General features: G+C 43.5%; 1 protein-coding gene across 2 annotated transcripts in view; it reads right to left on the bottom strand.

Annotated features, from left to right (window-relative positions):
- grin3bb (glutamate receptor, ionotropic, N-methyl-D-aspartate 3Bb) overlaps nt 1-16,861 on the bottom strand; it is a 59,901-nt gene that overhangs the window by 19,389 nt on the left and 23,651 nt on the right. The window contains exons 1-2 of one of the 2 annotated variants that reach the window (XM_026158945.1): nt 2,659-3,255; nt 1,426-2,066 (exon numbers count right to left, since the gene is read on the bottom strand). In XM_026158945.1, the coding sequence (XP_026014730.1) occupies nt 1,426-2,048 (623 nt within the window). In that variant the 5' untranslated portion in view covers nt 2,049-2,066; nt 2,659-3,255. Of the gene's footprint in view, nt 1-1,425; nt 2,067-2,658; nt 3,256-16,861 lie in introns of those variants that run through there. The other variant, XM_026158944.1, reaches the window with a different exon arrangement.

Here is a 16,861-nt window from a genome sequence, read left to right as displayed (position 1 = left end):
TGTAATTTCTCCTCTCCTCCGCCTTTGGCTTAGTATGTATGTGGCCGGTCTCTTGTCACCTATGTGCAAAACCATTAGGCAGACGGAAGATGTCCTTCCCAGCCAAGGATTCAAATATGGTGGAACATGGCGGATTTCGCAAACTGGCAACTGCTCGTGTGCATATTTAATAGATTAATCATAAGTCTATGTGTTAGGTTACTGAATATAAGGCAGTATTAATATAAACTCCTCCTGCCTGCAGGTGTGGATGGTGTAATCAAATTCACCTGGTTTTTCCATCAAACAGTTGCTGGAGCTGAATCTCAGTGCTGACAGTAAAGCTGAAATAACTCATTAAATCTACCATAAACATTAATTGCTGCACTACTTTCTAATTATGAGAAGAATTCATGTTTAATTCTGAGAACAGAGTGATGTATCCGTTCCTTTCAGTCAGAGCAGCTTCAAACATGAGACACACAGAAGGGTGACACTGGTCTGTCGATGAGAGCTGTGTTTTATCTCAAATGCTGAATCTGGGACGATCTTCGGCTGCATTCGAGCCTCTCTGTACAGTCTGCATATTGACGCCTACCTCTGCAGAGGCTTTAATCCTGTTACAGTTTCCTTCTTATCGGCTCTGCCTCCAAACGAGCTCAGCTGCTGTGTTTGTGACAGCCTCCTTTGTTTCAGCAGTGCTTGCTTCATAGTTCAGTCACGTTCCAGAAGGTTAAAGGTCATTTATCACCAATAATTGATAAATAGGGGTCCAGGAGTCCAATGGGGCTTTTAATAAGATTGTAATTCCTCTGCAATTAATGGAATTTGAATGCATTTCAATGCAATTGATGGAACTTCAATGCAATTGCATTTTACAGTACAGTAGAGACAAACTATACTGTAGTTAATTTTAAGTACTGCATAATTTCTTGGTTATTTTGGAGAAAAACAATATTTCCCCATCTTGCATCTTAAGCACACTTTGCTTTTCAGGGCTTGGGTCGTATTATAAAGTGTTACTCAATGTTTTTTAATTAACTTGATAATTAAATAAAATTATTTTGTCTCCGTAAGGGAAACTTCTAAACCATCAGCATGGCAGACTGAGGCACAGACTGATGAAAAATGATTTCTTCTGTGCTTTTTTTGAAACAGATTTACATAAAACTGTATTAAGTATGAAGAGTCAAAGCTCTAAATGATCAGGCCTGCTCCATGTGACTACCTTACTGTAAGTCTTCAGCTTCAGGTGTGCTCTAAGATGAAGTCCACCTGGTCCTCCCTGTGAATCCACAGCTCTAAGAACACTGGGAGAGTAAAATCTTTTCTTTGGGTTGTGATGTTTTTTGTCCTTGCTTAAATAGCTATGAAAACATCAAATCGAGAAAGGTGAAACCAATTCTGTGATGATATCTAAACTGAGAGACTAAAGTGTCCTCTTACCTGGACAGGTACTGTCCTGAGGTCAGCAGCTCGTGCTTGTTGGGTTTGTCGTAGCAGTTCATCGTGTTCTGGATCAGAGCCAGGTCTGGCCTCACCGCAGTCGCCGCAGCAACAGCCCTGGTGATGAGCTGCAGGGCGTCTCTAACGTAGTAGTCAAGCGGTTTCCGTTCCACCTCACCGTAGGCCAGTAGGCCAAGCGGCAGCCCGATGGTGTGCAGCACGTCGGGGCTGAGCGGCTGACCCAGCACCCAGTGTACCATGGGTAACGTCAGGCCCAGGTCCTGGGCGCTGCGCAGCACAGCCGCTGCGCACTGCGGGTCGGCCCCGAACAGCAGCACTGAGGCTGGTGAGGCTTGGTTCTGCCGGAAGTGTCGAGACAGGAAGTCGTGGATCTGCGTGTCATCGTGAGCCAACTGCGTCAGGTTCAGCAGGGCTCGCAGGTGCCAGGTGACCCTCCTGCCGCCCTCCCACGATGCACTGCTGTGATGGTCTAGGAGCTGCAGAAGACCCCGAGCCTCCTCCCAGCCCCGACACAGCACGGCGGTCCCCTCCCGCCAACCGGACCGCTGCAGAACAGTCAGCAGCAAATCAGACAGACCGGACTCTGGAACACCCGTCACCATCTGCAGGTGGAACTGGTTCTGGAGGAGAACAGTTTTAGAAAGGAGAATATCAATCAGATCAGTCAGTCCTGTTCGTGTCTGGAAGTTAAATCTGTTACTAAAGAGCAACGCTCCACAAACCCACACAAAACCACCAAGAAACAGCTTCCTGTTTCAAACCATCAGAGGAGAACATCAGAGAACAGACTCTGGTTTACATGTTCAGTTGGTCTTGGAAAAAAAAATCTGATATGCTTTTATTTCTGAAGTGTGAACAGATTGTTAGTGACATGAAAACTGTGAACCGATTCCTACGAAGTCCTCACAAAAGTTTATACATGACACACAAAACATACAGCAGAACATACATTCATTTAAAACAGCTTCCTGTGGGTTGAAGCAAACTAACGGAGGAGGGCACCTGTGCTGCTCATTTCCAGCTCCACCTTTTGATTCCTCTGTGGCCACTTCACATGTTTCCACAAGACCCGAGTGTTACTTCAGCGTGTGCGTTTGTTTTTGTTGTTTACACCACATTGCCGGGTGTTCACACTGTAACATGAAGACCTCCCTGTAGGTGTGTTCAGGTATGATAATCAGTCCTGCCGTGACCTTTGAGCCAGGCACTCACCTCAAAGCTGCTGATGTCTCAGCCCAGGTGCGGCTGCAGGTGATCAGTTTATCACCTGCAGCCGCTGATGCTTGAAACCATCAGACAGCTGGAGGCAGATCAAAGAGATGCTGCACTCTCTGTTGCTACGGTGATGCAGGACACGTCCTCTGTCCGTCACTGTGACGATGCACTGACAGGCGGAGCTTTAAGGATTTGAAGTGTCAGACCTGCGAGAACAGAAACGTTGGATTGGCCGTCAGGTCGACACCTCGCTTTACTGCAGTTCACCTCCAAATACGCAGCAGCATGAGGTCACCTGAGGTCACCTGAAGTCAGGACAATGTTTGGTTTTGAACAGATAAGGTTTCTGGGTACACTGTGATGTCATTTCCTGTTTTTACTCTCAGCAGTTTCAAAGGACCACGAAGAGTTCATTTTAAGAATGTTTAAGTTTGAGGACTGTGGCCACGCACACAGTCACACGACGTCACAGATCAGAGACGATCCTCGCTTCAGAGCCATGAGATCACAGCAGAATAATTGGGTTAAATCTGAGTTGAGACACCTGAAATCAAGAGGAGGATGAAGAGGAGAAGGAGACAAAAGCAGTTTGCTCAGGAAGATGATGATGATGATGATGATGATGATGATGATGATGATGATGAAGAGCCCAGTGAATATGCAAGTTCCTGAGCTCCAGAAAGTTTTGTGCGGACTGCAGCATGAAACGTTTCCTGAGGAGAAACAAAAAAGCAGCTGATTTTACTCGTTTCACTCCCAGAATAAAAGCAGCCCTACAGGGTCTACCTGTCCTAGGGCATCATGGGAAATGCAGGAAATCACAGATGGAAGCAAAAGGGCCGTGACGCTTGAATTTTTAAAACATGAACTCGTAATCCTCGGAACAAAGGGTCATTTCCCGTTCCCGATGGGATCAAATTGTCAATCCTCTCAACTGCATCTGGAAACGTTTCTGTGTGTGTGTGTGTGTGTGTGTGTGTGTGTGTGTGTGTGTGAAACACACTGTGTAGTGTTTTTCGTGTTTGTGAGTCTGTGTGATGTTAATCGCAGCTGCACAGATTTAACCACTGGACCACTGGATGTGTGTGATGGAGGAACAATGAAACACACACACACACTGATCTGCAGTGTGCGCACAAACAGGCTGTGATTTAAACTTAGATCACTCTGAGCAGAATGCTGCTCGCTTCTTCATTTCAGAGGTTGTCAGGATGTCAGATGTTCTTCCTTTCATGAACATTTTGTGATCTCAGTACAGAAACCACAATATGAGAAAGAACACTTAATAAAAACACTAAATATAAACGTCATCGCCTCTAACTCAGACATTTGTCCACGACATTCGCCTGGGATCAAACGTATCTGGGATAAACCTGGACCCGAGTTTTGATCTTCTGCTGAGCCTGCAGGTGCACCATGAAAAACTCATGAGACATCAACCACCAATGAGATCCTGACGCTGAGCTCCAGGTGCTAAATAAATGTATTCAAACACCTTAACACTGGCCGAGTGTGTTTCAGACTACGTCTACACTAATCCAGATAAAATTCAAAACAACGTTTTTGTCTAAAAACACTCCGCGTCCGCACTATAGTTTTCAGGGTTTTTTTGTTTCCGAACAGTTGTTCATCCACACTGAAACGACAGAAAACACTTACATTGCTGTATTGTGCATGCGTGAAACGTAAGACAATTCGGCCTGCCTCATTTCTGTCTGCGGTTTATTTACTTTCTGCCTCTTAGAAACGTCGCGGCAAAATGTCGAGAAAAAAAGAACCACGTTTTTTAAATGGACTGACAATAGGACTGTCAAAATTGAGACCAAACAAAACAACTGCTGTATAATGCTCTCCACTATCTTAGTTTAGTTGGTCACATGACTGCATCATATGACTAAAATGCATCATTGTTTTCGAAAAGCTCCAGGTTCACAGTCCACACTGTGACGCAAAAACCAAATGTATCCGCTTTGGAGAGCGTTTTCAAACACCTCCGTTTTCCATGACCAAAAACTCCATCTCAGGGTGGACTGAAGGTCAAAACTGAGAGAAAACGATACGTTTTCAAACGAAAACGTTTAGTGTGGACATATTCTCAGTGTTTCTGACTCACCTGGATACAAGTGGTATTTTTCAGCACGGAGCTGCAGCTCTCTGCAGCTTCTCCACCTTTCTCCAGGCAGTGCAGGTGCTGGTGAAGCTGAAGTGTTAACTCTGAGGTCTGTTTGTTATTTTGGAGCCGTCAGGCTGTCGGCTCCCTGCAGACTTAAATGAGGCCATCCCGGCATTTCTGACCAGCCGTTTGGATGATAACTTGTCATCCTACAGGAGAACTGCGAGAAGAACAAACCTACCCTCTCTGATTTACAGAGTGAAACCTGAGATCATCTCCTGACAGGAAACACAGATGAGACCTTAAACACACCATCAAACTCTGAGGAGTTTCTGTTTCGAAAGCTAAAGCTCACCGAAGAGTCGCTAAGACCAATGTGAATGTTTCATTATTCAACTGAGCGTTAACAGCAATGCGGAAGAAAAACTGTAACGTTTTAGGTGATGGAGATATGCAGCTGCTCCGAGTCTGAACAAAGTCAATCAATAAAACACAGAAATGAGATCAAAGCACACACTGAATAAAAGATGAAAACGAGGAGATAAAAAGACAGCAGAGATGAAAGATTCACAGCTGAAACACAAACTGAGTTCATTTACAGCCAAACATTAGAAACCCACATCTGACTGAAGCTAAACATAACAGATCCAACAAGAAGCATCCACCACAGCGACAAAGCAGGAAGCAGGACGGGTCGCTTTACAGAGGAGCTGCTGAGAGAGTCTCAGATCATTCTGCGTTTCACCGAGGAAGGCGTTATTGATTGTCATGTGCAGCAGAAAGAGGAGCATCATCAGCATAGAAATTAAACTTTGATGAGGAACACCCAGCCTGAACTTGGTCCTTTCAGAGAGGATGGGGGAAAAAAATCTTTCTAGCATTCTGAATTGACCCACTGCAACATCGAGAGCTGGCCAGAGGAGTGATGAAGCTCAGGACAGCCTTTTTTCCAGCCAGCCAAAGCAGAGTTTTAGCTTTGGGGGATAAAAGACATGGTTTTACACATGTCAGAAATACATTTTCAAGTACTTTATATTGTGCTTACACCTAACCCATAATCACACAGTTTAAACCAGGGTAAAAATGATGTGGTAGACTCAAAAGAACAACACAAATCAGTAGAGTGTCACAATGGGACACGCCGCTAAGGAAAAACGAGGTAAAAACTAAACTAAACCTACACTGGGAGCAGCTAAACGACTATGACATTTAGAACATGAAACAAGAATATGAAATTGAACAGGAACATGTGAAACATGAACGTAAAGAAAACTAAATCTGACGTGAGTATAAACTGTTTATACAGTTTAGGTTATAGGTTTATACTGTATTATATCAGTGTTGACACATCAGTACTTAGACGTGGAGCAGCATTGGCGCCTGTGTTTGGCTTTGCCGCCACTGCTACAGCTCATTGGAGGCGACAGTGTAGTTTTTCACTGTCGTCACTTGTTGTTTGCAATATAATTTTTGCTCTTTTGTATTCTGACTTTGCTTCTGCTGCTTTAATTTATGATCGGGATACACTGTTAAACATTAAAGACACAATGGAGAGCTACTGTGACAGCTGGGACAGCTACAGAAAAACGTTTCCTCCTCCTCTGGTGTGTTCCTCACCTGATTGCGTGCTACTGTGAACAACCCGCGGCATTTCTACCCTCAAGAGACGAAAAAGAGGAACGAGGGCCGGCGTCCAGGTCCAACGTTCGCTCTATAATGAACAAATCATTTATTCTAAATGATTTTTTTTTATTAAAGAGTCTCTAGATTTTATGTGTCTGACTGAGACGTGGCAGCAAAATAAGGATTATTTTGCTGTCCACTTAAATGAAATCTGCCCGTCTGGCTGTTCTGTCATTGGAACTCCGCGTCTTTTAGGACGTGGTGGAGGACTTGCTGCTGTTTACCAGGACAGACTCATATGCAAACTGATGACCTCGGGCTTCTTTTCTTCATTTGAGTCACAGATGATGAAGGTGGGTTCTCTGAAAACCTTTTACTGTATTTTAATCTATTGACCTCCTGGACCTGCTGGGGCCTTTCTAACTGAATTTAACCACCTTCTGACATTGATCATTAAACTGGAGAAGGTTGTACTATTGGGAGACTTAAACCTTCATATTGATGACACTTCCTGTAACACTGCTGATGAGCTCATCACTATCACTGAGTCTTTTAACTTTAAGCAGCATGTTTCCGGCCCCACACATACAAAGGGCCACACTCTTGATCGTGTTTTCTACCTGGGTTTAAATATACATGATGTATGTGTGGAAGATGTCCATGTGAGTGACCATAGTTGTATATTCTTTAATTTGTCATTTTACGTGGATCCTTCACCTCCTAAATTGATGATCCAAAGGCGGATTATAAACCAGGATGCTGCTAGAAGGTTCTCTGCCATGTTTGTCCCTTGAATGGCTCAAAATGATATCGATTCACTTATTTTGTCTTTTAACAATCAATGTAAATCTATTTTAGATACGGTGGCACCTCTGAAACTAAATGTTGTCCATTCTTCAAATTTCTGTCCTTGGATAAATGAAAATATTTGAAATTTTAGGAGATATTGTCGCAGATTAGAATGTTTATGGAAGGCTTCCAAGCTTGAGGTCCATAAGGTACATCTCAAGGAATCAATTTTCTCACTTAACGACATGATAAAAAATGCCAGAACGGAATATTTTGCTAATCTAATAGCTTCAAAAAAGAAAAATCCCAGAGTATTGTTTGATACAATTAAAAACATTGTCTCTCCTGACATTCCTCGTGTACCAGTCTATACTAAATGTGATTGTAATGACTTTTTAAACTATCTTGTTAATAAGGTTGCTGCTGTCAGGTCTAATATTTCTCCATCATCCTCTCAGTATCACACTGACACGTTGCTTACCTCTGATATCTGGTTCTCTTTTACTCCTGTTACCTTACAGGACATCAGTGCTCTGCTTGGTTGAATGAAACTGACTTCAAGCCACCTTGATGTACTTCCTCCATCATTTTTCATTAGTGTGTTTGACTCTATTGGAAATAATAGAAGAATTAATACTTCTCTTTATACTGGCTCAGTTCCCAGCTATTTTAAACAAGCTATTGTTGAACCAATATTAAAGAAACCAAATTTGGACCCATCTCTTCCGAGCAGTTACAGGCCAATATCAAAATTACCATTGGTGTCAAAGATCTTGGAAAAAACAGTTGCAGAACAACTTAACTTTTTGGTGAAGAACAATTTTCTGGACATTTTCCAGTCTGGTTTCCGCAAATTGCACTCCACTGAAACCGCTTTGCTTAAAGTGTCTAGTGACATTCTGATGGCAGCAGACACTGGAGAGTACACTGTTCTGGTTATGTTGGATCTCAGCTCTGCTTTTGATACTGTTGATCACAGCATCATGATAAATAGGCTGAAGGACTTGTTTGGGATTACTGGTGTTGTTTTAAAATGGTTTATGTCGTATCTATCTGAGAGATCCTTTACTGTCTGTATGAATCATGTGTTGTGGGAAACATCAGTTCTGCCTTCTGGGGTACCTCAAGGATCTGTTTTAGGTCCTATTCTCTTTTTGCTGTATATACTCCCTCTAGGCCAAATTATCAGATGTTACAATATTTCATCTCTATGCTGATGACATTCAGTTGTACTGTTCTTTCAAAGCTTCTGAGTTTTATAAATTGTCTTGTTTAAATAATTGTCTGTCAGAAATCAAACAATGGTTAAATGACAATTTCCTTCAGTTAAATGCAGATAAAACAGAAACTTTGATTATTGCACCTGATCACATGCTCTCAGAAATTAGGCAGCATATCAGTTTTTTAGACCCTTCATTTCAGTCGAGTCTCAGAAACCTAGGTGTTATATTTGACAGTTCAATGTCTCTTGAGAAACAATCTAAACAACTTGTCCAGAACTGTTTTTATCATTTAAGAAACATTTCTAAACTCAGACTACTGGTGTCAAAGGCAGAACTTGAGATGATTATTCATGCTTTTATCTCTTCTCGTTTGGATTATTGTAACGGTCTTTTTACATGTCTCAACAAATCAGCTCTGGATCGCCTTCAGTCTGTACAGAATGCAGCGGCAAGACTTTTAACTGGTACAAAGAAGAGGTCACACATTACTCCAGTTTTGGCTTCTCTTCATTGGTTGCCTGTAAATTTTAGGGTTCATTTTAAAATTTTAGTTGTAACTTTTAGAGCTCTGCACGGTGAAGCTCCCCAGTATATCTCTGACCTGTTGAAACCTCATGCTTCATCCCGAGCACTTAGGTCTTCAGGTCAGAGGCTACTGGTGGTCCCACGTACTAGATTTAAAACACGTGGGGATCGGGCTTTTCAGGCACTGGCACCTAGGCTGTGGAACTCCCTGCTGTTATCTTTATGCTGTCTAGACTCCACTGACTCTTTGAAAAAGCAGATGAAGACATTTCTATACAAACGGGCTTTTAATTAATTTTAACTTGTATGTCTGATCTTATTGTGAAGCACTTTGTGATTTTTATCTGTGAAAATGTGCTATATAAATAAATTCTACTTACTTACTTAAACAAAAAGATTCTGTGACATAAATAGACGACCCGTCAAAGAACAGAAGGAGACTTAAATACACAAGAAGGTAATGAGGGAAGTGGGAACACCTGGGGAGACACAGCTGACACGAATGAACGTGACGCCACAGGGGAAGTAAAACAAAACACACTGAACATGGAAACACCAGACTCTCGAAGTAAAACAGGAAACATGGAGAGACGTTGACATGACGCACAAGCTTGACAACATGAAACACGCAGACAAGAAACACATGACAGACTGACACAGAAGACAGGAAAAGACTCACAAACACAGGGACATGGATGAAACCTAAACTAGACTAAAGACAACTAAATTCTAACTAAAAAATAGCACAAGAACTTAATATATTTCCAAAATAACATAAGAAACCAGTTTATCAGTTTATATTTGAAGGTGGTTAGCTCTATAGTGTCTAGTGGTTGGAAATCAGCAATGCAGGTTGTGAATTATCTGCTTAGATTTTGCTGAATTCACTTAGTCCAGAAAGCAGCAGCAGGTTCAGTTCACAGCCACACAGCTTCTTGTTCCTGCTGTTGTCAGCCTCATCACACACCTGATAGAGTACAGTTCATCTGGTTTGGTCTGTAAGTTACTGACAGAATCCAGAAAGAACAATCACAGGTTGACAGACGAGCCTACCTGTAATCTGCAGACATTTGCCTCACTTTGAGTCGATCGTAAGGTTTTGGTGGATGTGATGACTCTTCTCAGGGCAGCATGCTGGAGATGCCATGAGGCTGATATAAAAGATACCCAGGTATCAGCTCAGTCTCCTTTCATGTTCTCAGGCTCACGTTGTGTTTAACTGAACATCAGAGTTTTGTGTGTTTCAGGCTTGTCTGAATGAAGCCATGGGATGAAAACAGTTTGATCCCTCTGACCTCTGTCTCTCTGGGAAACTCCAGTGGGCTTTCAACAGTTGGCTCTGATCCCTGTCCCCCCACCCGGATCGAACCAAGGCAGCAGCGCAGATTAAAACAAAGCCCGCTGTTTCCCCCGGGCTTCGTGCTCCGTTAAAGCATGTTTTATCAGCTACGCTCAGAGCTGCAGCAGCCTGTCTCTTTGTCCTGAGGAGCCTGAATGCATTGTGGTTCAACAACAGAAACACATCAGCACTGGGAGGAAAACAGAGGCCGGCGGCCCCAGTCCGACCTTCAGAGAGATGACATGCGGTCGACAAACTTCTGCTGCACCCAGTAAACAACGATTAGCAATAAAAGTGCACAACAGGTCCAGTTCATTTTATTGATTTCTGCAGCCACTAGCCATAGCTGTTAGATGAGGCATCTTGATCATCACCTTCAGCTCAGAGGGTCCTTCTTCAGTTTGACCGACTGATCTGCACTGATGTGAGGGAAGGAGACTGGGCTTTTGACCTGTGTAAGTCTTTTATTTCTGCCTCATACGCTCCACCATCACTCACAATCATTTCACATGTCATTCAAACTAAACGGCTTCTAACTCGACCCTTTCACACACGACAACATGACAAAGACAAGAAAAATCTGAGACAGTCGAGCAGGCAAGTGTACTGGGAGAGTAATGACCTGATGGGAAACCAGAACATAGACAGGAAGTAGAACTAGCAAAAATAAAACAGGAAATGGTGAGTCTCTTTGGGTCATATTTCAGGAGACAAGTTTATCTTCAGCATCACTTCTCCCTCTGATCTGAGACCTGATTAAACAAAAAGTCAGCAGGTGAATGTTCTACACAGCAACCTGAGCTCGAACTGAGACACCAATGAAGCTTCATGAAACAGTTCACCTTCTGCAAGAACCATCAACAAGCTTTAACCACAGGGTTCCTCACAGAGAGGCATTCAGGAACATCAGTTCAGGAACTGTTCAGACAGTGGTGACTGTAAATAATGGCGGTTAAATAGAGCGACTGAGTAGATGACAGAGTTGATTTTTCTGTTCTTTCTGGTGAAAGAAATGGAGCCAATCAGTCTAACGAGCTCTCTCTCTCTCTCTGTGCTAATGTTGCTGGCTCGTCCATGACGACAGATTTATCATGTCACAAAATGCTGAGTCGACCAAGAGATGAACTCATTCTTCTGAATTACAGTGAGCTGAAAGGTGGATTGGTTTAAACTGTTTACAGCTTGATTTAATACATTTATCCGAGCGCCACTGCAAGAACCGTCACAGGTTTTAGTTGGAGGAGCGGCGCTTGGCTCGGAGCTCTGTAGCATCGAGCCAAAAGTGTTAAAGATGGATTTGAGAGAAATTGTTCTGTATCAGTACACTGCAGTAAGAAGCCCTGCTGGCTGTCAGTGAACGCCCCCTCGGTGTGTTCCTGTTGGTCCTGGTCTGAGGCCCTGAATCACACTGACTGCTGCGCAACATTCAAGCCAGAGATGAGCTGATGCAGTAACACCGAGGAGTATTTAGAGCTTTGCTGCAGTAAAAGTACAAATGCCACAGAATGAAAATACAGCAGTACAGGTCACAGTCCTGGGTAGGAAAGTTCTGTCAGCGTTCAGTTTTGTGCTTTTCTAAGCGCTTAATGTGCACTGATAGATTATAGAAAGTCAGGCTGTTTTCAGTTTGTGAGGTTTCCAGCTCATCCAGAGATTTTTAAAAAGATTAGAGTGGAAAAATGAGAAAGTGCACCTCACAAACAATGCTGGACTGGATTTAAGAGCACAGTGTTCACCTTTGACCTCTTTTCTGTAAGCAGGTTTGAACCAGATGCTGTGAGACTGCAGACCAGTAATGTCTGCTGAGGTTTTTATGCTATCACAGACTGTATATAAAAGATGGTGCCACTGCGACATCTCCTGGTGTTCTCTCACATTGAGCTCTCACATTGGGTGTTGATCCAAAACTTTTCCTGTATTCGCAGAACTAACACAAGCTGAAACTTGGCTTTATGCTTTGTGTGAACACACCATCAGAGATAGAAATCCTAGAATTTCAATCAGAACTCGAACTCAGCTTTCTTGGATGGTCTGTTACTACAGTAACCTTACAGCAGCCATATTATTGGCCACATGATGTTATTAAAAATACTCCAAAAGGCTCAAACAGAACAAACACAGGCCAGAGGTCCAGTTCAGGTGAAGACAGCAAACAGCTAGCAGCTACAGCCACCTGTGTCACCATCCACCTGTCAATCAAAGAGGCCACACCCCTTAATAAAGTTTATACAGGTGAGTTATGTTATGGAAACATTCTCTCCCTGTGCAGTTGTTTGAAGAGGGAAATTATCTATAGAAACCAAAGCCCCAGAAGCTCCAGACAAATGTAAAGTGAGATTATCCAACAGGAAGTATAGAATAGAGTAGAATAGAGTAGAATAGGCTTTTATTGTAATAACAACAAAATTATGTGTGCTCCATGCCATCTGTGCAGGAATAAAATATAAATAGTAGACAGCAGGCATACATAACAAACAGGACAAATATATACAATCAAGAGCAAAGGCACACAGTGGAAAGCAAAGTGCTCAGAATCAGTGCAAAGAAAAAGAAGACTGAGTAGTCCGCATGTGAGTGGCCTGAGTGATCGGGGTTACTCAGACTGTGGGCACCCCTGCCCCTAACCCTAACCCCAACCCTTAACAGTCCGAATGGCCCAGGGGAAGAAGCTGTTAGTGAGTCTGGAGGTGTGGGATCTTACTAACCTAAGTATTTTGTGCTATAGGGTCTACCTTACAATATAAAGCGCCTTGAGGCAACTGTTGTTGTGATTTTGCGATGTATAAATAAAACTGAATTGAATTAGAATTATGGAAGGAAATCAGCTGACGCATCAGCTGATGTGTGCAGCTCTGAGATCAGCCCCTCCTTTTACACTGTCATGGCTCTGCCCATTTAACGCACAGTCTTCAGCTCCACTCCAGTGTTTTCTACAGTCATTGGTCCTTACACTCTGCAGCGCTGAGCTCTGATCTATTCCAAGGTTTATTGGCGAGGCAGGGAAACTTCCTGTCTCATTCTGAGGCCTCATTTCACTAAAAGCTCAGCAGACCCGAATCCAGCGCCTGATTGAAGGGGACAAACGGATCAATGAGTCCCCCTGGCTCTCACCGAGTCCACATCCATCACATCGGCTGCAGAGTACATCACGCTGTCGCTGTTTACATTCTACATTAGGTAATCACTGCCCCACCAATCACATGGGCCCACAGCCAGATGGATGTCGCTGGCTCCAGCTCATCAGGAACAGGTAACAGATCAGATCTGGGTCAGCAGCTTCGAGCAGGAGGAGGTGCTCCATGTGCCGCCACCTGCTGATGTCTGAGGCTGGGTGGAGGTCAATGGTCAGCCGCCACCTGCTGATGTCTGAGGCTGGGTGGAGGTCAATGGTCAGCTGATTTTTACCTGGAATTAAAGGGCTGTTGCATGCTGGGAAAATTTAGCAGCCAGGTAGGTAAGTCTCAGCAGACACACACACACGTACACACACAATGATTTTGCAGCATCTGATTGGATGAGCACAAAAGAAAACACAAAGAAAGATGTAACTTATATAAACCTGAAGATGTGACAACACGACTGAGACAGAGGGTAGGATCCGAATAATTAGGAACTGAGAAGTCAGAGACAAAACCAGCTCCTCTGACCAATCAGATTTCAGGAAAGTGTCATCATCCCTCACACTCTGGGAGTCAGAGGATCTGAGGATCCTGATAATCATCAGGAGGAAACACAGAAACTTTATTTTTCTTGTGGCTACAAATTTAAATAAACTTTATTGTTCCAAGAACTTAAATATCTCACTGTGAACTCTCTCTTTGATAAATGTACCGCACATGCTCACAGACTATTTAACTCTGGGATTACGTATCGAGCATAAAACGTTCATGTGACCTGCCTCCTGCACGCTCTAACCAGGAGCTTCCACAAAACAAAACAAACCAGTGAGAGATGCCGTCCTAAAGTGTTCTACCTCTTAGAGAGCTCGTGAAGGAGCACAGCTTGAGACAAAGAGCTGATTTAAACGAGCTTGCTGTCAACACTCTGTCAAAACTCCATCTCCTAACATGACTGACTGTCAGATACATTTTTAATCTGATCAGCTCAGGAACCTGACAGAAGGTAAAAAAATGAAACATTAAAAAGGTTTCAGACTTCGACCTGCAGCTGTCTGTTTTTCTGGTAAAATAATTTAATTTATATGTTGCTATTATCACTCTGTGACCGCAGCTCACAGTGAAGATTTAAGCTTGTCTCCTGTTGCTGCCACACTGCACTCCAGTTTCCTCTGTCCTCGCTGTGTAACGCTTTCAGCTGCTTTTTGTTGTCACTCAGCTCAGACTGATCTGACTTCCTGTGAGTTTTCCTCTTTGATGCTGTCAAACTCTCATCCAGTCTGAATTATTGATGATGTGTGACGCCTCCTGGTGATTACGGTGCTCTTTAAAAAAAGGCATCGGGCTTTGGGATGATGGTGAGTGGATAGTTGTAGTGTTTCTGGGTCTGTGAGCTGATGGCTGAGGTGAGAGGCAAGGTGAAATTTCAGCTGTACTGTGACAGATGCATTAACTGCTGCAGCATCACCTCATTTGACGAAGAGGAGGCAGATCAAAGAGGAAACATCTGCAGGCTGAGAGGATCCAGAAAAGAGTTTAACTCTGGGGATGAAACCACTGCTCTTCATCAGTTCTCAGAACCAGCAACATGAAAAACTCCAGCAGAGATACCATCACACCACAAAATGCAGCACACGCCAGAGATTCCCAACCAGGGTTTATTTCTGCAGACACCGAGGAATGTGTAAGGGGGAATGAATGATTCAGTGAATGTGAGCAAGAATAAATTCCAGATGAGACGCTGGTTTAAGGCTGATATTTGTAGATTTACAATAAGCAAAAAAATTCCTTTGCAGAGTCAGGTTGGTGTGGCAGAAGAAAAGGGAAGCTGCCCCTTAAATATCTAAAAAAAAAAACCTCAGACAGCATTCCCTTGGATGTGAAGAGCTCCTCAATATCAGTTTATTGTTCTAGTTTGAAATTCTTTACATCCAGCTGAAACCTGCCTGCTCTCAGACTCAGACTAAAGGATCAAAGTGTAGAGGCAGCCGAGAGCAAACACAGCTAACTCTGCTGGACTGATACCCACTCATCCACTTCTAATCGATCAACCCATCTTTCACTTCTCCACTTCAACACTGTTGGTGGTGGAGCCTATCCCAACTGCTGAGTCTCCAGTCTGTTGCAGGGCTAACACACAGCGACAGATGACCATTGTCTCTGATTAACTCCTATCACAGGTCAGAATCAGGTAACCTGACCTGCTGTCTTTCAACTGTAGGAAGAAGCTGGAGAATTCGGAGAGAGCCCATGGACAAACAAACAGAACTGGCTTGTGGAATCAAAACCAAACGCTTTCTGGTGTGAGGCCACCATGCTGACCATTGTGCCACCAAAACAAGCAGTATTTATGAAATCATGATAATAATGAATTACGACTTCTGGTGTGGCGGTAGAGCAGTATGGTCGCATAAGTACAGAGCTCCCGTAAGCCAAGTAGATAAACTCCGCTAAAACACGAATTGAAGCGTGAGACAAAACAACTTTGGAAGATGAGCGGAGGGACGACAAAAGCAAAGAATAAAAAAACTACGGACACCCAAGGTAAAGACATAAAACATCCGAACAACGAGGACAAGCTAGCACCTGAAGCTAATATGGCCGCGTTTCAAAACGGACTGGATTGTATTAGCAAACAAATTCAATCACTCCAAAATGAATTGAAATCAGACTTCACGACGTGAATTACTTGGCCAAATGAGACACGAACTGTCTAAATTCAAAGAAGACATCGACCAGAAGTTTAAGAGCATGACTACAGAACTTAAAGAACAAGAAGGGAAATTAGAAGCTGCGCTGACGCGCACGGAAGAAATAGAGACGTGGAGCCACGAGGCCAATCAAATCCTGACAGAACTAATGAGAGAACAAAAAGCGATGATGACCAAATTGGATGACTTGGAACTGCGATCCAGACTTAACAATCTGCGGATCTACGGAATACAAGAGGGAGCCGAATCTAAGGCAGAATCGCTGACCCAGTTTCTGGAAGCCTGGCTCAGAGAGGAGCTTAATATTAACATCAACCTCCAGATTCAACGCGCACACCGAGCATTAACCCCGAAACCGGCAGCGGGTCTCCCCCCAAGGTCAGTCGTTGTCAATTTCCAACAATTCACAACTAAAGAGATGATACTTAAAAAGGCATGGGAAAAGAAAATGGTCACTCTGGACAGAAGCAGGGTTTATTTTGACCACGACTACTCGGCGAGAATGGTGCAAGAACGTAAAGCGTACGTGAATATCAAAAAGATATTAAAGAAGGAAGGCATCCGCTTCCAGACTCCTCTCAGCAAGATGCGAATCCACTGGCCAAATGGAGTGAAAACTTATGGCAACGCGGAGGAGGCTGCTAACGACCTGCAAGCGAGAGGATACAACGTGGAAAAAGGGATAAACAGCCGGGAGAGAGAGAGCGCCGAGGGACGTCTGTCAATCGGGTCAGCGACATGGAAACCGGTCCGGCCCACGT

Source organism: Astatotilapia calliptera, chromosome 23 (assembly GCF_900246225.1).
Source record: "Astatotilapia calliptera chromosome 23, fAstCal1.2, whole genome shotgun sequence".
NCBI lineage: Eukaryota > Metazoa > Chordata > Actinopteri > Cichliformes > Cichlidae > Astatotilapia > Astatotilapia calliptera.
The sequence above is the reverse complement of the archived record's forward strand: the minus strand, read 5'-3'. Positions and strand labels throughout refer to the sequence as shown.